Source organism: Phocoena phocoena, chromosome 2, assembly GCF_963924675.1.
Source record: "Phocoena phocoena chromosome 2, mPhoPho1.1, whole genome shotgun sequence".
Lineage (NCBI taxonomy): Eukaryota > Metazoa > Chordata > Mammalia > Artiodactyla > Phocoenidae > Phocoena > Phocoena phocoena.
This window is the reverse complement of record NC_089220.1, coordinates 110,393,184-110,417,949: the sequence shown is the minus strand read 5'-3', so window position 1 is coordinate 110,417,949 and position 24,766 is coordinate 110,393,184. Positions and strand designations below refer to the sequence as shown.

At 46.0% G+C, this 24,766-nt stretch overlaps 1 protein-coding gene across 1 annotated transcript; it reads right to left on the bottom strand.

Moving 5' to 3' along the window:
* Positions 1–3,630: 3,630 nt before the first annotated feature.
* Positions 3,631–4,441, bottom strand: LOC136118930 (ornithine decarboxylase antizyme 2-like). Its single transcript, XM_065872291.1, is given in 3 exon segments — positions 3,631–3,761; positions 4,002–4,344; positions 4,346–4,441. Coding segments are annotated over 3 exon segments (570 nt in total).
* Positions 4,442–24,766: the final 20,325 nt, after the last annotated feature.

The following is a 24,766-nucleotide window of genomic DNA, read 5'->3' as shown; positions in this document are numbered from 1 at the left end:
TGCAATTTGAAGGTATAGTAGGTTTGTTTTGTAGTTGTTGTTGTTTTTATCCTGCTTAGTGTTCTCTGAGCTTCCTGGATCTGTGTTCTGGTGTCTGATATTAATTTTGGGAAATTCTCAGTCCTTATTGCTTTAAATATTTCTCCTGTTCCTTTCTCTCATTCTTTAGTACTCCTATTATGTGTATGTTACACCTTTTGCAGTTCTCCACAGTCTTTGGATATCCTGTTCCATTTTTCTTTTCAGTCATTTTCCTCTTTGCTTTTCAGTTTTGGAAGCATCTATAAACATATCCTCAAGCTCAGAGATTCTTTCCTCAATCATGTCGAGTCTACTAATGAGTACACCAAACGCATTCTTCATTTTTGTTATAGTGTTTTTGATCTCTAGCAGTTCTTTTGGACTCTTTCTTAGAATTTCCATCTCTCAGCATATCTTGCCCATCTGTTCTTGCATGTTGTTTACTTTATCCATCTAAGTGCCCTTAACATAATGATCATAGTTATTTTAAAACCTAATCTGACAATTCCAACAGCTCTGCCAGATCTGAGTCTTGTTCTGGTGCTTGCTCTGTCTCTTCAAACTGTGTTTTTGCCTTTGAGTATGCATTGTAATTTTTTTGAAAGCCAGACATGATGTAAAGGAACTGCAGTAAATAGGCCTGTAGTCATGTGGTAGAGGAGGAAGTGAGGAGGGGAGTCCTAGTCCTATGATTAGGGCTCGGTCTTTTTCTTTTTTTTTTAATTAATTAATTAATTTTATTTATTTATTTTTGGCTGCCTTGGGTCTTCCTTGCTGCATGCGTGCTTTCTCTAGCTGTGGTGAGCAGGGGCTACTTTTTGTTGCGATGCACAGGCTTCTCATTGCAGTGGCTTCTCTTGTTGTGGAGCACGGGCTCTAGGCACTCGGGCTTCTGTAGTTGTGGCTCGCGGGCTCTAGAGCGCAGGCTCAGTAGCTGTGGCGCACGGGCTTCGTTGCTCCGCGGCATGTGGGAGCTTCCCGGACTAGGGCTTGTACCCTTGTCCCCTGCATTGGCAGGCGGATTCTTAACCACTGCGCCACCAGGGAAGCCCAGGGCTCAGTCTTTTAGTGAGAATGTACCTCTGGATTGTGAACTTCACAAGTGCTTCTGTTTTTTTCAGCCCCTTAAGTGGAACAGGATGGCTAGAGCTGGCTGGAGTTGGGGATTTTCCTTCCCCCAGATTGTTTAGTCTCTGCTGAAATCCCAGCAGGTTAGGCTGGGGTAAAATGGTTTCTTCTGGGGGTGTTAAGAAGAATGGAACCCTCTGACATATTTCAAAATGGTTACTTTTTGTCTCCCCCTGCTGGAAGCATGACCCGATTTTTCTCTGACATTTCTGGTAGAGCTCCTAGAGGCAAAACTCAACAAAAGTTTGGGCGCCTCTATGAGACTGGGCCCCCCTGGCGTTTTTAAATCTCAAACTTGTCCACATGGAGCCTCCAGCAATTCACCAATCACAGTTGAGGTTTACCTACCCTACTGCTGGTTCCCAGGGAGGTCTCTGTCCATGGGTTTCTGCTCTGGTAGCTGTGAGTATCCACCTGTCTGTGTTTCCACTTTTTGGAGTAGTGGTTTGCCCTGTGTCCTCAATTCTCTGACAGGTGTAAGAAGCGTTGTTTATTCTCGGTTTTGTTCAGCTTTTCACCTGTTAGGACAGAGTACAGACTTCCAAGCTCCTTACCTGCCCAACTGGAAACTGGAAGCCTCTCTGCTTTTTGGTTTGCATGAGTAACTTGTATATTCTATATAGTAATTCCTTATCATATTTAGATTTACAAATATCTTCTCCCATTCTATCACCTATTGTCCATGGTATCCACTTTTGAACAGATATCCTTAATTTTGACATTATCAAATTAATCCATTTTTTTTCCTTCTGGGTTTGTGCTTTTGAGGTTTTGTATAAGGAGTTCCGTTCTCAACGCAGGTCCCAAAGGTACCCTCTTATATTTTCTTCCATTAACTGTAGAGTTTTACTTTTCACATTGAGGTCTTTTGTCATTTGGAGTGTACATTTCCATTCGGTGTCAGGCAGGAATCCTCCTTTGTCTTTCTCCATCTACTGAGCTGGTTTAATCTGCTTCATTGATGTGCGAAGCCTAACAACATATGCTCATGGTCTGACTTGGACTTGTCTGTTCTATTCCATGGTCTATTGGTCTGTTTTTGTGCAGAACAATCTTCTCGTTCTGCTTCGTCTGGCTTTTTACACGGCTTTGCAGTGCGCTGCTCCTCACTCTTGGAAGGTTGACTTAATCCTGCTCATCCATATAAATTTTAGAATGAGTATATCAAGTTCCTGGAAAATATACCTGGAATCTTTACTGGGATTTCACTGCATATATAAATTAATTCATAAAGAACTGACTCCTGTGTAACATTAAGTAATTCCATCCAAGGGCATAAAATTTCCCTCAATTTCTTCAGGTTAATTTCTACATCCTTTAGTAGAGTTTTAAAGTTTTCTCCATAGGCTTCTTTTCTTTTCTTTCACAACTTTAAATCAGTTTATTGACACAGTAACACAACACACTTGCCTCCCTGACACCCCCACCCCCTCGCCCAGTCTAGACCTCTCCCCCTTCCTCCCCCCTTAGAACAAGCTGTTCAGTGAAAACAGAAAAGAGCAGGCCACTTCTACACCCTCAGTGCCACTGCCAAGCCCTGGGGAGCAGGGTCTCAGGCACTACTCAGAACCTGCCAGAGAGGGGCGCCGTTAGCACTAGACTTAGCCAGGCAGAGGCGTCCCGTCTCTCGGAGCAGATTCTCCCACAACCCCCAGGCCCTGAGCTGCTCTTCCTCTTGCCTTCTGCTGTCTGTGACCCTAGGAAGGACACACCTTGGGCCTGCGGCCAAGAGCGAGAACTCCTGGCCGTAATCTGAGAATTGGAGTTTGGCTAGTGTTTTTTAAGGCCCAGGCACCCCAAAAAAAGCCCTGGTGGTGGGAGTGAACTTCAATGTCCCTATTTTAAATGCACTGAGAACATGAAACAGATTAAGCCAGCTTAACCAAATGCCAGAATAACACGAAGCTGTAAAGGAGGGGTCAGACCTGCTTTCTCCAGGCCAGACACAAATGCACAGAGAGAAGCCCAGGTGGAGTGTCAAAAACAACTGAAGGACACTGCCCAGGGGCTGAAAAGCCTATACTCCAGAGTCCCCAGGGTGACAGGAAGCAAGGAAAGAAAATACACAGGTCTTAAAAACCAAAAAAGAAAGCCCAACGGCAGGGGAACCTCAGCCTGACAGTGCTGTCCACCAGCTCTCCAGGCCTTGCCCCTGGACCCAGACAGTCCCTCCCCCTCTAGGCAATGTCCTCCCCTAGGCTAGATAGAGCACATCACACAGCGCGGTTTAAAAAGCTTCTAATGCCAGTTCATAAACATCTTCATTTACTATTGGTGATTACATGTGAATAATATGTTTATACTGTTCTTTATGGAAAACAATTTCAACGAGTCAACGCCGAGAGCACAACAGGCAACCCTCACCCTGAGCGCCTCAGCGTCCTTCCCTAGACAGCAAGAAGCCCCCTCCTCTGTCCCAGGGCTGCCTAACTTCCCCTCTTCCCCCACTGTGGCTCTTGGGCAAAGCATCCTCTATGACCATTAGTCCTCATCAGACAAGTTCTCGTCCAGGGGGTAAACCATGAACATCACATCTGGTCGAGAGGGGACACAGGGATGGCCTGGATGCACAATCTCAAAGCCCAAGAAGTTGAAGGTCTTCAGGAGTGGAGCTGCAGAAGAGAGTGTAAAAAAGGATTCTGGTAAGAAACAACAAGGGTAGGCTCAAATCAAGGGAAAACCCAGAACAAAGATGGAATAAGTAAGCACTAGGCCTTTCCTAAATTTGGACACTCTCAATCCCATGATCTCCCAGGGTTTGTATGTCAAACTCAGGGGCTCCACCTTACTAAGAGCCCCCTTTTCCCCTCCCCAGCCTGGGCAGTAGGTCTCAAGCTGCTCTGCCCCGTCACCTCTGTCTTCCCAGCCCTTCCTGAAGCAGATGAAGACGTAGTTCACTTTCATCTTCTCTTCGGCAGACTCTAGCAGTGCTAACAATCCTTCTTTGCTCCCATCAGCTAATAATCCATCTGGGATTTCTACAAACAGGCTCTGGCTAGACAGGACTGCATCCCAGGAAGTGACATTCACCTCGGTGACCTCATACTGGAAGTGGACGATGTGAGGTTTTCCATCGTTCACAGGGAGGTCCTGGGTCACAGTGAGCTTCTCGTCCTTATATATTAGAGCTGAGAGAGAAGGATCCCTGCCGCCCCCTCGCCCACCGGGGATCTTCGACAGTGGGTGAGGGGCATCAGGCACACCACAGAGGCCCCGGAACAATGTGCCTGCAGCACTGGAGCTGGAGACAGTTACTCAAAGGCAAAATACTACTGTCCTGGGTGTTTATCATCCTCGGCGGCTCTGCTCAGGGTGGGAAGAGGCGGCGCAGGGAGTGGGTAGGTGGATGAGTGGGCGGGTGTGGGGTCGCGCGCGCGCGCGCAGGGCCGAGCTCTGCGGGCTAAGTCCCTGTTGGACAGCGGGCCCAGAGCCCTCCTCCTGCCTCAGCAAGCGCCTGCCTCCAACTCGGTTTCTTTTATATTCTTGGTTAAGTTCATTCCTAGGCATTGTACACGCTTTTTTGCTGCTATTGTAACTAGAAGTTCATTCTGCTGGTGAAGAAAAATGTTACGGATTTATTTTTTTAGGTTAATATTGTATCTGGTGATTTTACTGAATTCTCTTAATAGTTTTAACGGTCTATCTGTTGTTTCTCTTTGTTTTCACGAGGCAAATGAAAATATTATTTCTACATGATGATAGTTTTTTAATAGAAGTATAGTTGATTTACACTGTTGCGTTAGTTTCTGGTGCACAGCAAAGTGGTTCGGTTTATACAGGTATGTTTTCCATAGTCTTTCCATTACGGTTTATTACAGGCTCTCGAATATAGTTCCCTGTGCTATACAGTAGGACCTTGTTATCTATTTTATATATAGTAGTTTGTATCTGCTAATCTCAAACTCCTAATTTATCCTTCGCTCACCTCCTTTCTCCTTTGGTAACCATAGTTTGTTTCCTACGCCTATGAGTCTCTTTCTGTTTTGTAAATAAGTTCATTTGTATCATATTTAAAATTCCACATATAAGTGATATATGGTATTTTTCTTTCTCTTTCTGACTTACTTTCTCTCTCTTACTTCACTTAGCACGATAATCTCCAGGTCCGTCCATGTTGCTGCAAATGGCATTATTTCATTCGTTTTTACGGCTGAGTAATGTTCCACTAAAGAAGATTTTATATATATATATGTGTGTGTGTGTGTGTGTGTGTGTGTGTGTGTGTATCTCCATTCTTCTTTATCCATTCAATATGATACTTTTATCTTTTCTCTTCTAATCCGCCTATCTCTTATTCTTTCTTCCTAATAGCTTTGTCTAGAACTTCCATTATTGTATGTTGAATGGTAGCAGTACAGTTGGATTCCGTATTTTTTTCCAGATTTTAAAAAGAATGCACTTAAAATCTCTTACGTATGATTGGTTTAAGTTTTTGATATATCACCTTTACCAAGTGAAAAATGTCTTTCTTATATCTAGTTTGCTAAGTTATGGAACCATAAATAGGTAATGAACTTTATCAAATGCTTCTTCTTCACCAGTTGAGATACTTGTATGATTTTTGTCCTTTATTAATGAGGTGATTTCTGAGGTTGAGCCAAGCTGAAATTCCTGGGATAAACCCTACTTGATCAAAATAAATTTTTTTAAAATATAAAACTGGGTTATATGACTGGGTTAGTTAGCTGATACTTTATTTAGGATTTTTATATCTACATCATAGTTGAAACAAGCCTATTCTTTCATTAATTGCTTTGTCTTTACTGATTTTTGGAACCAAGATTACACTGGTTTCATAAAATGATCTGGGCAGCTTTTGCTCTTTTCTAGTTTTTTGGAAAAACTTATAGAAGACAGGAATTAACAGTTCCTTGAAAGTTTGGTACAGCTCCAGAAGTTCATAAACTTTTACTACCATGACTCCTCCAGCCTCATTGTTTTCTACTGTTTACCACATACTTTGAAAGATTTGGTTTAGATTAATAAGTGTACAAGTTTTTCTTTCCCTAGGTGGCTACATGCTGTAAAGTACACACAACCCTTAAGAATGGTGCCACCACAAACTCAAGGTCATCCGCTTCAACTGGACTGTCAATACTTTTACTCCCTGGAAGTTAAAGGGTGGCATCCCTCAGCCCTGCCTCAAGTCTCCTCCTTAGCCCTCAGCTTTTACCTTGGAATAGATGACTCAGCCTCCTACTTTATTGAGCAAACGGGACCCCTAGAGACTAGCTCTCCTGACTCTCACCTACCTACTTACAGTGACTGTATATCCACACCCAATCACACCTCTTTCCACCCATCTCAGAAAACGAGGTGTCCCCTCTTAAATCCAAGACAATTCCTATATGTGTGCTTCAAAACCCCATCCCTTTCTCCCAGGGACCTCACTCCTTTCGACATCCTCTCTCTCTCCTAAAATTTAAACCCTCCCTCCCTACGGGGCTCCTTCTCCTCAGACCAGCAACATAATCAAATCTCACCCATCGCCAAAAAATCCCTCCTTTGTGTGCTCTGGGGCAGGCATTCTCACGCACGGCAGGTGGGAGTGTAAACTGGCAAGATCATTCTGGGAAGCAATTTGGTAACCTGAATCAAAAGCCTGAAAAATATTTGCACCCTTTGTCCCAGTAATCCTACCTCCAGAAACCCATCTAAGGAAGTAATCAGAAATGCTGACAAGGAGAGATGTTTAAAAATGTTAATCTCACTGTTATTTTAACAGCAAAAATTGGAAACAATCTAAAGGTTCAACAATCGGGGATCGGTTAAATAAACTGTACTTAAATATAATGAAATTCCGTGCAGTCACTAAAAATATCATTTTTAAAGAAGAGTTGACATGGGGAACTGTTCACGAAGCAATGTTGTAAGTGAAAACACCAGCATATAAAAAATATATACAGTGCGATACTGATTTTGTTATATATAAAAATGGCTAACGCTTCTGGAATGTTAGCTATTACATACACCCTCTCCCTCAATCTTCACAACATTCCTCTACAGTTAATACTGTTATTCACGTCTTGTAGAGAAAGAAACCAACCAGAAAGAAAAACATCAATATCTATGGGGAGGAAGGTGGGTTACTGATGAATTTCATTTTCTTCATACTCTTTTGTACTTTCTAACTCTTTAACAAGGAGGTATTAGTTTTTGTCAAACAGAAATACGGAATCATTCTTCTCATTTCTGGTTTATATATGTGAGTAATGAACAATTTGAACAATCCAGAGAAAATGAAAACCCTCCTCCCACTACTGCTATTCCAACCACCAGAGACAGCCCACTGTGTACAGTCTGGCTGCTTTATATTTGCTTTTTTTTTTTTTTTTTGGGCTGCGTTGGGTGTTTGTTGTTGCTCGTGGGCTTCCTCTAGTTGTGGCGAGTAGGGGCTACTCTTCCTTGCAGTGCATGGGCTTCTCCTTGTGGTGGCTTCTCTTGTTGTGGAGCACAGGCTCTAAGCGCGGGGGCTTCAGTAGTTGCAGCACACAGGCTCAGTAGTTGTGGCACGTGGGCTCAGTAGTTGTGGTGCATGGGCTTAGTAGTTGTGGCTCGTGGGCTGTAGATCCCAGGCTCAGTAGTTGTGGCACACGGGCTTAGTTACTTTGTAGCATGTGGGATCTTCCCGGACCAGGGCTCGAACCCACGTTCCCTGCATTGGCAGGTGGATTCTTAACCACTGCTTCACCAGGTAAGTCCTTATATTTGATTTTTTTTTTTTTTTTTTTTTTTTGCGGTACGCGGGCCTCTCACTGTTGTGGCCTCTCCCGTTGCGGAGCACAGGCTCCGGACGCACAGGCTCAGCGGCCATGGCTCACGGGCCCAGCCGCTCCGCGGCATGTGGGATCTTCCCAGACCGGGGCACGAACCCGTGTCCCCTGCATCGGCAGGCGGACTCTCAACCACTGCGCCACCAGGGAAGCCCCCTATATTTGCTTTTAATTTATATTTGGCTTTGGTATTTATATTTGCTTTTCAAATGTGTATGTAGACATATACACTTGAAAAAGCAAATGTGATCATCTTACCACATCAATACTTCAAACTCGACAATCTGAGTCCTTTCAACGGCTGCATTTTGGTTTCCACCCTGAAGGATGTCCAGGGCCCCTTTCTGTTGGAGCGGCCCATGTTTAATTTTGCCAAGTGGTGAACCATCTCTGTCTGTGTGTGCCTGGCCACCCCAAGAGCTCCTGGTTTGGGGTCTGGATAACCGAGTTCTTGTCCTATTTCTGCCATTTACTAGCTGTGCTACCAGAGGCTCATCCCTTTTTCTCTCTGGGAGCCTGTTTCCCCATCCTTCAGGCTGGGTAACAGCTCTTGCCTTGCCCACTTTAAGGTGACATTGTGATGCTCCAACTGGCTGATGGGAGTGCCTGGTTAAATGCTGCCCCCCAAGCAGTCCTCTTTGGACTCCTCCCTTCTGCCTCTCCTCCCCATTTGCCTGCAGCCTGAAGGATTCTTCAACTTGTCTTAAATAGAGAAGGGGGCCAGAGGGCCGCACGAAGGGAAGGGACATGGTCCCCAGACAAGCGCTAGAGGCCCAGAGGCTCAAGGCTGGCTTTTGGGCCCTCTCCAGCTCACTCAAGAGTCTTCTGACTGACATCGGCGGAGGAGGACTCTCCGGAGGCGGGAGCAAAAAAGAAATGCCTGGAGTGCAACGGCGTGTACCAGGGGAAAGCACTCGAGGGTTGAAAACGCTGCCTGGCTTCCACTTCCAAAGCGCATTTTAAAGGCTCTGCGGGAGCGAGCGGGTGCAGCGGCCAGGGCCTTCTTCCGTGGAGCCGCCGCCCTCTGGTGGCGGCATGCAAATATTACAGCTGTTGTATAGGCCCCGCCTCCCCGTGCAGAGGCTGAGTTGCCACTCACATCCTGAAAGTAAGGGGCCCTTAGGGAGCTCTCAACGAAGACTGAAACCTGGCAGAAAGGGAAGCCAGGCCTGGGTGAACCAGGACTGGAACCTGGGACTCCAGATGCCCCACCCAATAGATGCTTACAACAGCTTCTAGTAATCGTTAAAGCAAAAGGCACCAGACAATGACAGATTTTATGCAGGCTACTGCAGTAGAGAGGAGGTTCATTAACGAGAACCCTCTCAAAGAAAAGGAAGGGGCGTGAGGTTTTAGAGAGCAGGTGAACCAGGGAGTCATCAACCAGTCTCGTGGGAATAGCAGGAAAGGATGTAGGCGGGTTGTTTTCTTGGAATATGCGAGAGCAAGGTGGTCCTGTTTCCCCAGAACTTAAAGAGGTGGGGGAATTTTTTCGTTCATTCGTTCTCCTATTACAGGACCTTTGTATCATTTCAAGTCTTTCTTTCTTTATTTTTGGCTGCGTTGGGTCTTCGTTGCGGTGCGTGGGCTTCTCATTGCAGTGGCTTCTCTTGTTACAGAGCACGGGCTCTAGGCACGCGGGCTCAGTAGTTGTGGCTCACGGAATGTAGAGCACAGGCTCAGTAGTTGTGGCATACGGGCTTAGTTGCTCTGCAGCATGTGGTACCTTCCCGGACCAGGGCTCGAACCTGTGTCCCCTAGCGTTGGCAGGCGGATTCTTAACTGCTGCGCCACCAGGGAAGTCCCGGGAATTTCTCAATCATAGCTGCCTTTTGGGAGCACAGGGTTCAGGTAAAGTTCAATGGTGTCATAATGGAGCAGGCTGCAGAATGGCCATTTAAGAGGTGAGGATAGTGAGGCCCAGGTCACACATCTGTGGGTTTCAGTGGTTGAGACAAGATTCCAACCTGCACGTACGAAGACAGCAAGGAGACCCCAACCCGAAGTTGAAAGTTCCCTCTAAGAGTAAAGTCATAAGTCATTGTCCAAGGTAGCAGCCCAGCCTGCAGCAGCAGAAATGGCTTGCTCGGTTGCAGCTTTCAGTTTGATGGAGCGTATCAGCGACGTGCTGGCATCACCCAGGAAAAGTGTTGGGATTTGCCAACACTTCTGGTAAGGCAGGGTGGTGGCCCTGAAGATACTGTGAAGCCCCCTAGTCAAGTCTAGGGAAGGACCAGAAACGGGGCAGTTCTGGGATTCAGCTACCGTCTCTCTGTTAGCCAATCTGTCTGTCTCTCTCTCTGGCCCCCACTCTGTTTCTCTTCCTACCCAGCCTTCTTTCTCACCCACAATCTCTACTCCCCGGTAACTTCAACTGGCACCTGGCCACTTGCGGCCACCCCAGCCCCTGAGTCTACCCAACCTCCAGCCGTAGAGCCCACCACAAACTGCAGCTTCCTTTGGGTCTTTTAAGACCCCTCCCCTGAGCTAGCCTGTGTTTTCGAGCCAGGCCCCAAGTCACTGACTGCCCTGCCTGCGCCCTGCCAGGCCTCTGACAGGCAGCCCACCAGGGCGCCTCTGTTGCTCAGGGTTGGGTGGATGGGGTTACATGATCTGCTTCTTGCAGGGGCTTGGACAGGACAGCTGCCCTCAGAGGCATCAGGAGTAGCTGCGTCCAGGTGGCTGAGGCTACAGTTTGGGAAGCCAGGATGGAAGTGTCATCATCTTCAGGAACTTGAGCCCACTCATGGGTCCTGAGCTTTGCCTGCAGGAAGGTGCTGACTGAAGAAGGTGGTCTGAGTGACCAGAGAGAAGAGGCCTGCAGTGTGACAAGCCCAGGCTGTGGTCCCAGCAGTACCTCTAGCCACACCCAGTTGCCCAGCCTCTTTGACAACCTTCTTCCTTCTTGGCATGAGGATTGCCCTTCTTGGCTAGGATCGCCCTAGCCCGATGCCACTAGCCACAAAAATCACCGCTGGCACAGGGGCCTGCTCACCAAGAGGGTTCCAAGCGTCCATTTGTCAATCCACGTGCTTTTTCTCCAGGAAAAGGAGACACCAGCAATAATGACTTGAAAGGATGATCCAATGAGCAGCTGAATTTCTCCTGGTAAATGAATCAGTTGGCTTCCTGATCTACAAATCAGCCTCTCTGAGTCAGCTGAAATGACCCTCTACTCAGTCTGACCAACTCGGAGACTGTGTCAGGCAGGGATCTTTCATTACAGGTGACAGGAACCCAATGTGGACAATCTAAAGGAAATGGGAACTAGATTAAGATGACCTGGCATGTGGCATGGAACCCCATGCTGGGCGGACAGCTGGACTGCAGGGATGCGTAGGGCCACCCGCTCAGACTTCGCACAGCCTCGCCCCACTCGCCTGACACACCCTCCGCACATCACTGCTTCCACCTGCCCCAGGCTGCTTCTTATACCATTAACCCTCGGGGAAGGATGGTCTGACCCAAGTCCAAACATCCTGAAAAAAAATGGGCTCTGATTGGCATGTTCACATACCCACCCCCAACAATCAACTGCGCCCACTTCCCACTGAACAAAATGGCTTTCTATAATTGGGGAAGGTGATGGGGCGGGCACTGGAGGTAGGGGACAGCAGTGCTAGAATGAGTGCTTCTCTGGTGTGTCTTTGTTACCCCTCTGCTCTGGCCTTTCTTCTGCCATGAATGCCCTTACCATTCCCTCAACCCCTTTACCAGGCTGGCTCTGCCGTCCTTTGAGACTCAAGTTGGCTGTCACCTCCTCCTGGAAGCACCTACCCCTGCCCCACGGGTGCCCCTCATTTGTGCTCCCACAGCACCCTCCCTTCCTGCTTCCATTCCCGCCAGCTCATCCTAGCTCGTGAGTTACTTGAAGACTCGGCCATGTCTTATCCTCAGGGCCTGGGACACAGAGGAGGTTCAGGAAATGTTTCCTGAATAAACTGATACTGAGGGCTTGGATTCAGGAATGGGGGTGATTTTTCAGAAAGGCATCCCAGGACTTCCTTTCCAATCGTTTCTCACGTGATGCAGGGTATCACGTTCAATTTTTGAGTTTCAATTCCTGCTTCACCATATATTAGCTGGACAAGTTACCTAGCCTCCTAAGTTTCCTGACTCCCTCAGTTCCTCATCTGTAGAATGGGACCCAATAGTACCTACTTCAAAGGACTGTTGTGAGGGTTAAATTAGATACTGCTTAGCACAATTCCTGGGACAATATACATACTCATTATTTTATTACTGCTTTTACTATCATCATATACCTCCCTCACTCTCCAGCAGCGCGGAACCCTGTAGCTGGGCAGGGGACAGGACGCCCCTCTCTCCAGCCCCTTACAATCCATGAACAATCATTGCTCCATCAATAAAACAAAGGCTCAGACTGGAGCCTCACTGGACTTCTGTAACAAAGGTAGCATCATTCATATGTAAAATCTTTTGGAAAATATAGTAAAGAAAAATATCAAGCAGTCTAATACATTCTATTTTGGTATACATTTTCCAGTCTATTTTCTTATGAATGTTAAATGCAGTTTTAGTCATACTGCATATATACATATATATATTTGCTTTCTATTGTCCACAGCAGCGTCATATCCAACAACAGAAAAACCAAACAACACAATCCAAAAATGGGCAGAAGACCTAACTAGACATTTCTCCAAAGAAGACATACAGATGGCCAAGAGGCACATGAAAAGATGCTCAGCATTGCTAATTATTAGAGAAATGCAAATCAAAACTACAATGAGGTATCACCTAACACTGGTCAGAATGGCCAGCATTAAAAGTCCACAAATAACAAATGCTGGAGAGGGCGTGGAGAAAGGGAACCCTCCTACACTGTTGGTGGGAATGTAAATTGGTGCAGCCACTATGGAAAACAGTATGGAGGTTCCTCAGAAAACTAAAAATAGAGTTGCCATATGATCCAGCAATCCCACTCCTGGGCATATACCCAGACAAAATTATAATTAGAAAACATACAGGCACCCCTATGTTCATAGCAGCACTAATTACAATAGCCAAGACATGGAAACAACCTAAACGTCCATCAACAGATGAATGGATAAAGAAGGTGTGGTACATATACACAATGGAATATTACTCATCCATCAAAAAGAATGAAAGAATGCCATTTGCAGCAACATGGATGGACCTAGAGATTATCAAACTAAGTGAAGTCAGAAAGAGAAAGACAAAGTAGCATCATATCATGCCTGCTACGTTGTTATAGATAATGCAGAATACGCCATTTCCCAACTTTTCAAGAAAGATAACTTTCTTTAAGTTACAATCATGACTCTTATACAGAAACAAACTGAACACATTTAAAGATATTCTTTAACTCATTATTAACCAGGGACCCAGGAAGATGCTATAACCAATTCAGAGGCAAAAGTACAGAACAGGCACTTTTATAGACACGTTTATGGGAATATTGAGACGAAGGTGTAAATGGAGTCAACACTGGCTTCTTGCACAGTGGGGAAGGAAGTCAACTGAACACCCACTGGACTGAATTTTTGCGGGTCCCTAAACATGTCTGCTGCTAGCTGGACTCATTCACTGTACTGTGAAAGGTTGCGACCCAAGAAAATCACACATAGTTGGATTGCTATTCAAGGAAGAAGGCATCATACAATGCCAGATATGAATATACCAGATCTAGCTGGCTAGGCTGCTCGTGACTGCCAGGAGGAGACACTCACAGATCACTTATAAAAGTGGGGTAGAAAGGAAATCCACGCCATCAAGCGAGTTAAGAAACAATATGGATGGTGCAATCCCATTTTATAGTGATGCTAATATATGCTAAAATGTATATAGAAAAGTCTACAGGAATATATGCCAAACTGTTAACAGTGTATCTCTGGAAGGTGGAGTGATGAAGGATTTTTCATTACCTATGGGTTTGGGGTGGGGTTTTTTTTGCAATACTTGAATTATTTACAGTGGACCTGTATTACTTTTATAATTTTTAAAATAAGAAGGAAGATGGCAGTTTACATGCTACACATTAAGACTTTATGGATGCTTTCAGATATTCACTCACGCAATCTTCCTGAAAGAATTACTCAAATTACTTAAGTACATATAGACTCCAACCCACTGAAACATAAGTAAAAATCAAGAATCTAAGGAAAGGGCTTCCATGGTGGTGCAGTGGTTGAGAGTCTGCCTGCCGATGCAGGGTACACGGGTTCGTGCCCCGGTCCGGGAAGATCCCACATGCCGCGGAGCGGCTGGGCTCGTGAGCCATGGCCGCTGAGCCTGCGCGTCCGGAGCCTGTGCTCCGCAACGGGAGAGGCCACAACAGTGAGAGGCCCGCGTACCGCAAAAAAAAAAAAAGAAAAAAAAAAGGAAATGCAGTGTGGCTGATTATATTTTTCAAGTTTGACCACACCAACATATGTATGTATGTAATGTGTATGTATGTGTACATGTTCGTGTACATGTATGTATGTATGTGAGCATCCCACTTGTTCATCTTATGTAATGATGTTGACATACTTCCATTCGATCTGGGTGGATCTTTATAACTGCCCCAACCAATAGGATGCAGCAGAAGTGACAGTGAATCATTTCCAAGATTAGGTCATCCAATTATCGATAGTACGGCTTCCACCTGGATCTCTCTCTTGGGGGATGCTTGCCCTTGGAACTCAGCCCCTGTATTTCGAAGAAGTGTAGACTACACGAGAGGCTATGTGTGGAGTTCTGGTTAATAGCCCCAGTCAGGTCCCCAGCTGGGTGACAGCCAGCACTAACCATGGGTGGATGAACAAGCCTTCAGATGATTAAGGCCAAGCTAGACACTCAAGCTTTTGAGTCTTCCTGCTGAGGCCTCCAACGTGATGGAGGAGAGACAGGCCATCCCTGCCATACCCTGTCTAAGCTCCTGATGCACAGAAACTGCAAGAGATAGTAAATGATTACTGTTTTAAGCCATTACGGTTTTGGGGAGCAGTACATGCAGCCACAGTGACTGGAACATGCAGTATAGGCATAGAGAATTCAACATAAATATCATAAACGTGGTTAAAATTTGAACGACGAAGTCCCATTTCTGAAAAACGAAGACCTATATAGTTTTTAAAAAGAGAGATATGATAATTGAGCCTTTAATGGAGAGGCATGGAAGTAGGGAGCTGGGAAACTTCTCACCTTACTTTGTAAGGGAAGAAAAAAATTACAGATTTTTCTTGAATTTGAGAGTTGGAGAAACATGGGTCCAAGAAAGTGTTTTATAATCTGGAAGGTGTTAACAGAATTAAAACAATAAGCTGTACACTTTCCAAATCACAGAACGTAAAAAACAAATCATACGTATCATAGAAGGCAAAAAACAAGAGAAACACAAAAAAGAGAAAGCATAGACCAGAACATGAAAATAAGACCAAACATGCCAGAATAAATATAAATGCATTATGCTCCTCTACTAAAAGCCAAAGACCCTCCAACTGAGTTAACACAATTTCATTACTGCAACGCACCCATATTACTGTATATAAGATACAGCTAAATATACACCCTTTCCATCTGTGGCATCTGTGCAGTAGGCAGACTCGCCTTCCAGACAGACCTCCTGCCAGTTCCACTCAGCTCCCTGCCTCTTACGTCTCCAGATGGTTGTGGGCTAATGGTAGGGCCCAGGGCAGACAGAAGTGGCCACCTCAGGAAGCCATACCTTCGTGATAGGAGGAGCTACTCAGTTTTCTGGCTGGAACAACCCTGAACAGGGAGTGAGGGTCAAACATTCCCCCTACGTGCTTCCTGTCTGAAGGTTCTATGCCAGATTAGAGGGCAAAGCATTCTCAGGCCACCAACCATGCCATCATCTCGCCCAGCCCACTGGCACATCATTAGGGAAAATTCCTCCTGGACTCCTGCCAAGCATGTGCACTTTTTCTGAAAGGTTCTGAGTTTTTGTCTTTTCCTGTGTCTTAATTAGCTTTCAAATTGGCAAGTTGGGAGATGGTCTATCTAGGAAAGTTGTTTGATGCCATCGTAAGTCTAAAGTCTTATTATCTTAGAAGACGCTTTTTAAAAACTGTCTATGAAACATCAGGTGCTGTGCCATGTGCTCAGAGCACAGTAATGAATAAAGCCTGGCCCCAGCGCTGGAGAGGCGCTCAAGGCCCGGGGAGGGGGCAGGGAGCAAGCAAGTACACAGCTAAGGGAAGGTAGAAGGAAGTAAGTGCTAAATATAGGTGCCGCGTGGCAGGGACAGGGAGGAAGGAGCACTTCACGCTGATGGAGGAATGGAGGAGGCTTTATGGAGAGTCTGCCGGGCCTCCCTCTGAGCCCACAACAGTGACTGTAAACGGAGGAAAGTACCCACATGCCCAAAGCGCAGTCAGCATTCAGAGCCTGCTCATCCTGGGGCAGCTGAGCCACTTGGAGGGGAAGGCGCCCTCCCCTGGGATAGGGACGCTGTGACCCTCAGGAAGGGCGAGGGGAGGGGGCAGATGAAACGGGTCACATTGGGTTCAGGGGAAAGCAGTGGCCCAGGATGAGGCGTCATCATGCAGGAGACCCCAGCCCCGAGGACTTAAAGGTTTCTGACATTACCTAAGGTGAAGTATTGCTAACGGTCAGGGGGTGAGTTGTGGGCATTTTCTCAGTCCCAGCTTGGAGGGGAGGCAGAAACGAGACAGGGGGCTGGTGGGGTCCAGCCCCAGGAAACATGAGTGGGGGTCTCAGCTAAAAGGGGGGGAAGGGGACCAGCATTTATTAAGTCCCTCCTCGGGGCCAGGCACTACAGAGTATTAGCTTATCTAATCTTTGTAACTCTGCAAATACTTACTGAGCACCTACTCTGTGCCAAGCTCTGTTTTAGGCACTGGGGATACAGTGGTAAACAAAACTCATGCTCTTTGTGAACAAATAAACAAATATTTGACATAATTTCAATGATAAATACCTATCACCAGTATTAAGTATTATGAAGAAAAATAAAGCGGAAAAGAATAAAAGGAGGTGCCATTGTCAAGAAGTGGTCAGGGAGGCCTCCTGGAGAAGGCAACATCTGAGCAGCGACCCGAATTGGCAAGAGAAAGAGCCTTACAGCATTCAGGGAGGCTTCCCCAGTCTAGAGAGGAAGAAACAAACCTCAGAGAAGTGCAGTGGCTTTCCCTAGCTTACAAAGCTCCTAAGACTCCTCTAGGGGAAGGTATGCGATTCTAGGCTTAGGTGATGTACTGAGAGCCAGCACCTGACCCTCAGACCCTCCATTCACAGGCAGCTGTAGTTACAGACCCTTAGACCAACCCACTTGGTAAGAAGTCAGCCCATGGGTTCTTTCACTTTATTTCTCCCCCGCCTCCCTCCTCCACCTCCTTCTCCTTCTTGCTTTTACAACATTTCATTATAAATAAACACACAAAGGTTCAATTCAATGACTAATTATAGGAAGAACACCTGAGTAACCAGCGCCCAAGTGAATAAAATACTTAGCTGCCATCCCAGAAGCCTTCACGTGTTCCTTTCCATTTTCTTGTCATTCATGGTAACCCCTTCCTTGCTTTCTGTATCATTTTTTACAATCTATTTTTGCGTCCCTAAACAATAGTTTAGTTTTGCCTAATTTTGAAATTTATAGAAGTGGTACATTTTGTATGTATTCTTTTTGTCTTACTTCTTTCACTCAATATCATGTTTGTAAGATTCATCCATGTGGCCGGGTATACCTGTTCGGTAGAGCTGCCATACCAAAGAAACACAGACTGGCTGGCTTAAACAAAAGAAGTTTTTCTCACAGTTCTAGAGGCTAGAAGTCCAAGATCAAGGTGTCAGCAGGGTTGGTTCGTTCTGAGGGCTATGGGGTTCATTCTGAGCAGACCTGAGGGCTCTGCTTCAGGTCTCCTGGGCTTGTCCATAGATGACTGTCTTCTCCCTGAGTCTTCATATTATCTTCCCTCTGTACGTGTCTGTGTCTAAATTTCCTCTTCCTGTAAGGACATCAGCTATACTGGATGAGGGCCCACCCATATGACCTCATTTTAATTAATTACCTATGTAATTAAATACGGTCACACTCTGAAGTATAGGGGTTAGGGCTTCCACATTTGAATTTGGTAGGGCAGGGGAGCTACAGTTGAGCCTAACACTGGATGTAACTCTGGTTCACTCACTTTCATCACTGCATGGTCATCTATTGCATGAATACACCACAATGTACTTATCCATTCTGCTGTTGATGGGTGCTTGAGTTGCTTCCAGTTTGGGGGCCATTACAAATAATGATGCCTTGAATATTCCCTTTACCTGTAACTTGGTGCAAGTGTGCATGAGTTTCTTTAGGGTTTACAACTAGAAATGGATCAACTGACTCATAGGGTAAGTTTATCTTCAATTTTAGAAGGCATGTGGACACTTTTCCAAAGTGGCTGTACCAATTTCTTCTTAGCCCAGCCATACAGCCTCACATCTCACTGCTCTACTCCTCACCAGCCCTTGGTGTCATCAGACCTGCCAGGGTTAATGGTGGGGTAGTTTATTTTACATTTCCCTGATGACTGATGGGGTTAAGTACATTTTCACACTGGCCATCTCTAGCTGCCATTCTGCGAAGTGCCTGTTCAAGTCTTTCGCCAGTTTTTCTATTATCTTTTTAATTTTTGAATCTCTTCACTTTCTGCACTCATGGCAATTTTATTATATTATCGTTTATTTTAAGGGCATAGTATTAACTTTCCTGCCACTTGACCTTGGTCAGTACAATCTGATTCACCCTGAAATTTTTTGATAACTTTTATCTCAGAAAACAAGTGTTACATATGTATGGAATTTAAGGGAAAAAAAATGTCATGAAGAACCTAGGGGTAAGACAGGAATAAAGACGCAGACCTACTGGAGATCGGACTTGAGGATATGGGGAGGGGGAAGGGTGAGTTTTGGCAGGGCGAGAGAGAGTCATGGACATATACACCCTACCAAACGTAGTAAGGTAGATAGCTAGGGGGAAGCAGCCGCAAGGCACAGGGATATTAGCTCGGGGCTTTGGGACAGCCTGGAGGGGTGGGATGGGGAGAGTGGGAGGGAGGGAGACGCAAGAGGGAAGACATATGGGAACATATGTATATGTATAGCTGATTCACTTTGTTATAAAGCAGAAACTAACACACCATTGTAAAGCAATAATACCCCAATAAAGATGTTTAAAAAAAATAAAAATAAAAAAATAAAAGTAAAAAAAAAAAAACAAGTGTTAGAGGTTTAATCTCTTTCTTCCCAGAAGCCCCTGGGCTTCCTATGCAAACATTCCAACTCTCCCCCTTCAACTTTCTACCTCCAAACGTGGATAGAGTCTCACCCCAAGTCACAACATCTCCTCCTGCCTGACCTGCTGCTATGCCACCCACGTAGGATGTGAGAATTGAAGGAGATCATGTGCAACGTCCAGCGTGATCCCTGGAACTCTGTATGCTGGTAGGGACTATTACTTTCCTTCCCCTTCTTCATGCTCTGCAGAAAGGAAAAGCACCAGCTAAGAGTAACAATTACTGCCACCTGATTGCCAGGTCGTTATGCCAAGGACTGCTATCTGCCCATTCACTGCCATTCTCTTCCTCTTATTTACAGATTTTATCCAGGGAAGTAACATGCACCCTTTGCCTTTGCTGCCTTCCTGACACCTGGAACTTGGAGCTCCTGCAGCCATCTTGGACCATGAGTTGTTGCCTTAAAGGACAAAAGATCTTGCCTGGCTCTGTGACAAAGTGGAGCCATCAGACCAGACTTTGAAAGACAATTTGTTTCATGCAAGAGAGAAATTAGCCTCTGTCGTCTTAAAGTCACTGTTATTTGGTTTTCTATTGTATGAGGCACAACCTAATCCTGATACTTAGCGAAAACACATGTTTTCAGTTAATTATAAACATCTGTTTGCTGGAGCTAAGTTTTCCTGCTCCATCAAAATCATTTTTCTGATCAGTAAATTCTAACGTATTTAAATATCCACACTCAATTTATATTTTTCAAATAGCCCATTGGATAAGTATTTCATACTGATACGAGTAACTGAGATACAGTGTCTTAAGTAGCTATAAAATTAGGTACTCCCTATGATAGGAAGTATTCCTTACTCCCTAAGAAGTTGTCTTGTTTATGACAGCTACGTGTAGGTAAATGTCAGGATACTCAGGAGGCAATGAATTCATTCTTTTTGAATGGAATTAGCAGCTAGTATTCACAGAGAACTTCCTGTGCAAGTCAGCCAGGCTGCATCCTGTTCAAAGTGAGGCTCTCAAGCTTGCTTCCTACTGTCCGTGACTGGAACGTGATAAACATATGGGTCACTGTCAGACAGCAGGTTAATGTGTTTGGTCACGGAACCATTATTAAAATGGGGAGTGGTGTACACACCCACACACACACCCCTACACAATGAGGCGGCTGCGTGGGACGTAGGAGCAAACACTGAGGATTCCGACTGTAAGGCCTTATATGGTTCAGTTTTTCTGAGCCTCAGTTCCCTCATCTGAAAACGGGGGCTTATCACATGGGTGTATTGTGAGGATTAAATGAGAAAACACATATAAAATGCTGGCATGAAGGAAGCACTCAATAAATGTTAAATAAAGTGGGTTTGTTTTTATTTTGAATCTGTCAACGGGCTAACTGGGGTCAAAGACCAATCTGTCACTTCAGTAGAAGGCCTTAACTCCCAACTCCAGCCATGCAAGTCACCCTGCACCCAGGCCCCAGAGCAAGAGTCTGCCGAAGCTGGAACCCTGACAGCCCCAGGGTGGGTTCCAGGGCCCCTCAGCTCCCAAAGGCAACAACACTCCACATCACCAAATCCTAGAAGAGCTGGGTGTAAGTACAGATTAAGTTTCCATTTTTACTTAAAGATCCTAACTTCTGGACGTTTATTTTGGGGATGACAATGGTGGATTAAGCTACTTTAAGATGTTACAAGTTGAAGTCTTTCCTTCCCTTGGCTGCTAAAGTTTAATTCGGTCTAATTATTTCATGTGGCATCAACTATAATGGTTTCATAATTTCTAGTATATTAAGCACTTAATATGTTGTGTCATTTGAAATCACATATTAAATTCAGCAAAGTACATTTTAATGAGAGTTAAGTGGTGTGAAAATATTAACACAATGTGATGGTTCATCTTGGTGCTCATACTTTGTAGGTCTGTCCCTGATGCACAAATGCCTCACTCACCAGGTAAGGGAAGCACTTAACTGCCTGCGGCTCAGATGGGTGTCTGACCAGACAATATTCCTACCTTTTGCTGTACAGCACTTTACAGTGGGATCTCTCATTGGGCCTCACGACCCTGTAGAGCAAGCAGGGAAATCCTTACTTCCATTTTAGAGATGAGGAAACTGAGGCTCATCCCTGGGACATCACACGACTCTTCTTGGCTCAAAGCCATTGCAGCTTCTCCCCTGCTCCACAGCTGCTATCAGAGTAACCTGGGGGGTGAGTAATGTCTGGACTGGTGCAGCAAGGATTTGGAAGGGGTATCACACTTCTCCAACCCTGTAACCCTACATAGAGAAACTGACAGAGCCACAGAGAAGCTGGTCAGCTCTGTACTTGGACTTGGCAATTCTTTTTGAACACTCTTTCAGAGTGTACGAAAATCACAGTGAAGCCTTAAGATAGCAACAACTCAAAATAATATGAATTTGAGGCAGCGAAGAGACAGATTTGAGAGAGAGCTTCCTAGAACCCTTCAAACTGTATTACCATTTTCCTTCTGGGTACAAAGTTAGCACTTGGAGTCAGAGAGATCCGAGCGCAAATTCCACTGTCACTGACTAGCTGCATCACTTTACCTCTCTAGCCTTAGGTTTTCCCCATCAACAAATCAGGAATAATAAACTCCCCTGTGCTTATCTCTCAGAGACATTAAAAGGAAACAGTACATCATAAGCTCCTGTGCTGATCTTAAAGGGCAGGGACTCATACTAAGCTGAGTGAACAGGAGTTAGCTAGTCTATGTGGTGTCCCTTCCCAGCAAGGTAACTGCAATTTTTTTTTTTTTTTTTTTTACTTTTATTTATTTTTGGCTGCATTGGGTCTTCGTTGCTGCGCTCGGGCTTTCTCTAGTTACGGGGAGCGGGGGCTACTCTTCTCTGTGGTGCGCAGGCTTCTCATTGCAGTGGCTTCTCTTGCTGCGGAGCACGGGCTCTAGAGCGCAGGCTCAGTAGTCGTGACTCACGGGCTCTAGAGCGCAGGCTCAGTAGTTGTGGCACACGGGCTTAGTTGCTCCGAGGCATGTGGGATCTTCCCGGACCAGGGCTCGAACCGTGTTCCCAGCATTGGCAGGCAGATTCTTAACCACTACATTACCAGGGAAGTCCGTAACTGCAATTTTAACCAGGGCCTTTGGTAACTCAAACCCAAACGACTGAAAACAGTGCCCATAGTAGCTCAGTAAAGGAGGAAAAAAAAAAAAAAGACCTATGAAAAAAATTCCATTGTAGCTAAAACAGTCACCGTAGTAGCTAAAAAAAAAAAAAAGGAAACGGAGCCGTGTCATGCTCCGCCCCCCCGCCTCCTCCTTGCTGGGCCTTCAGGGCTCAGGAGAAGGCGATGTATGATTCAGCAGGTCCCAGACCCTAGGTCCACAACAGCCCCTGTGGACTGTTCCTGGGATCCTCTATGCCCCAAGGATGACCACCATGCTGTACTCTTCTAAAGCAGAAAACAAAACCAGTGTTGGATTTTAACATCTTGCCAATTATAGTCTTGAAAAAGTTCATCATTTACCCAGTTACAAAAATCACAGCCAAAGTTGACATAAATGTTACAGATCGTCAGTAGGGCACTTTCCTCACTTGGCAGAAGATAAAACAGGACCAGAGAGGTCCAGGGAGTTGGTCAAGGTCACAAAGACAGGTGCAGGGAGGAATGGGAACTAAAATTCAGATCTCTCACCTCTATACCACAACTGCTCAATAAGAAAAAACAAAAACCCACCTGGCTCAAAATAACACAAGCTCAAGTAGCCACAAACAGCAAACAACCTGGTCCATCTCCTGCTGGTTTCCGCAGTAAGGCAGTTATGAACCCACAAGATGTACCTGTCACCATGACATGTGTGCGCATCGACTGTGTCGAAAAGGCTCTCCTAAACAAATGAAGAAACACGTGGATGCTAGTTGAAGATTAGCATCATCTCCCATCAACGCTAATACGCTTTTTAGTTATTTGCAATTCTCTTTTGTAAATCTGAGGGAAACATCATTGCCCAAATTAGCTCTTTTCACTCAATAAAGGCCATATTAGCATTCTGAGGTTTGTGTTTGCTTACCGCTTATTTAGAGAGAAGTCAGATGAGAAGTTGGGCTGCCTGCACCTGATTTCCATTTCACTGAAGACAGGTGAGGGGAGGAGCTCCGAAGTCCCCAAAGGCCAGGCCAGGTGCTCCCTGGCTGGAGCTGAGATGGGTTCACAGTATGGAGCCAGACCTCAGCCTGGAGGACCAACTACCTCCACAGCGTCGCCTCCCCTGAAGGACTGGTCCAGATGGGTGAAACTGACTCAAGTGACTCCAAGGTCTTCCTCTGCCTGAAACTCTCTGTCCTGTCCTCTCAGGGCTACATCCCTATCATCAAGTGGTAACTCAACTGTCCCCTCCCTCCTGTCTACCCACTGAAGTGGGCTTCATTCCCCAGCCATGCTCTATACCCCATGTTCTTTCTAGTCTGTCTCTGCACTGAGAATGCTCCCCCCACTTGCTGGAATGGAAGCTCCATGACCCCTGCTGCCCCAGCGCTCACGTCATGGGTGCTCTACAGTTGGTGAAGAAATGAAGGCAGGAATGAAAGTCTGAGCTGATAAGACCTTGGGAGTATTGCTTAAGAGGAAAAGGGCAGACTACGCTCCTGGTCCCAAATGTTTTCTCTCTCGAGTTCCACTGTGAAGAGGAAAAGATCAGTCTTTGAAACCAGACTTGCATCCAAATCCCAACTTCTTTCACCACTGGCAGGATAATTTTGGCCTTGATAGTTTAACCAACTAGGGGCTCAGTTTTCTAACATGCAAACTGGCGGGGGAGGGCACTGACCAGGTTAGGTGCCTGCCCCAGGACTGGATCAAAGAGTGGTGACCTTTCCCAAACCGCCACCACTCCCGAGTCACACTATGCAAAGCCTGGGCCCCAAAGAGGACACCCTCCCTCTTCCCCTTGGCTTCAAGTGGCGATAAGTCCTGAGAGTCCCGAGGGAAGCAGCGGCAAGTCACTGCCGCTCCGGCGCTGGCGCCCACGGCCGCCCCAGCCCAGCCCCTTCCGGTTCACGGTCGGCTGCTCCAGCCCTCGCGGGGGTCACGCACGGGTCTCAACCCGACCATCGGTTCACAAGCGTTTCGGGGTACCGGACCGTACTCCTGTGGGGACCTCATTGTCACCACGGGCCCTCGTCCCAAAAGCATTCTCGCCCCGCACACGCCGTCACGCCTAGTTGGCGTTCCACAGCGTTGCCAACATTCCCCTCCGCCGCGCTGGTAAGACCCCAGGCCGACCCTTGCGCGCTCAGCCCGGCCGGCGCGGAAGAGGCGCGCGAGCACCGCGCACCACGTGACCGAGCGTGTCTCCCGGCGCCGTCCGCTAGGCGCGCACAGGTCGGGCGGGCAGAGGGCCAATTTCCCATGGTCCCTTCATTTGCATGCATATAGAATGTAAGAAGGTTATGGAGACTATTAAATTTAACTTGGCCGTAATCACAAAGACATGAGAGTCGTGTGATACAAAAGGTCAAAACGTCTTGTATACTGTGAAATTTTTTTTAAAAAGGGCCACAGTGTAATCACCATAACCGTAAAAGTTTTTATATTCTTAGCTTTATAAACGTCGCGAGAAGTATATACTACT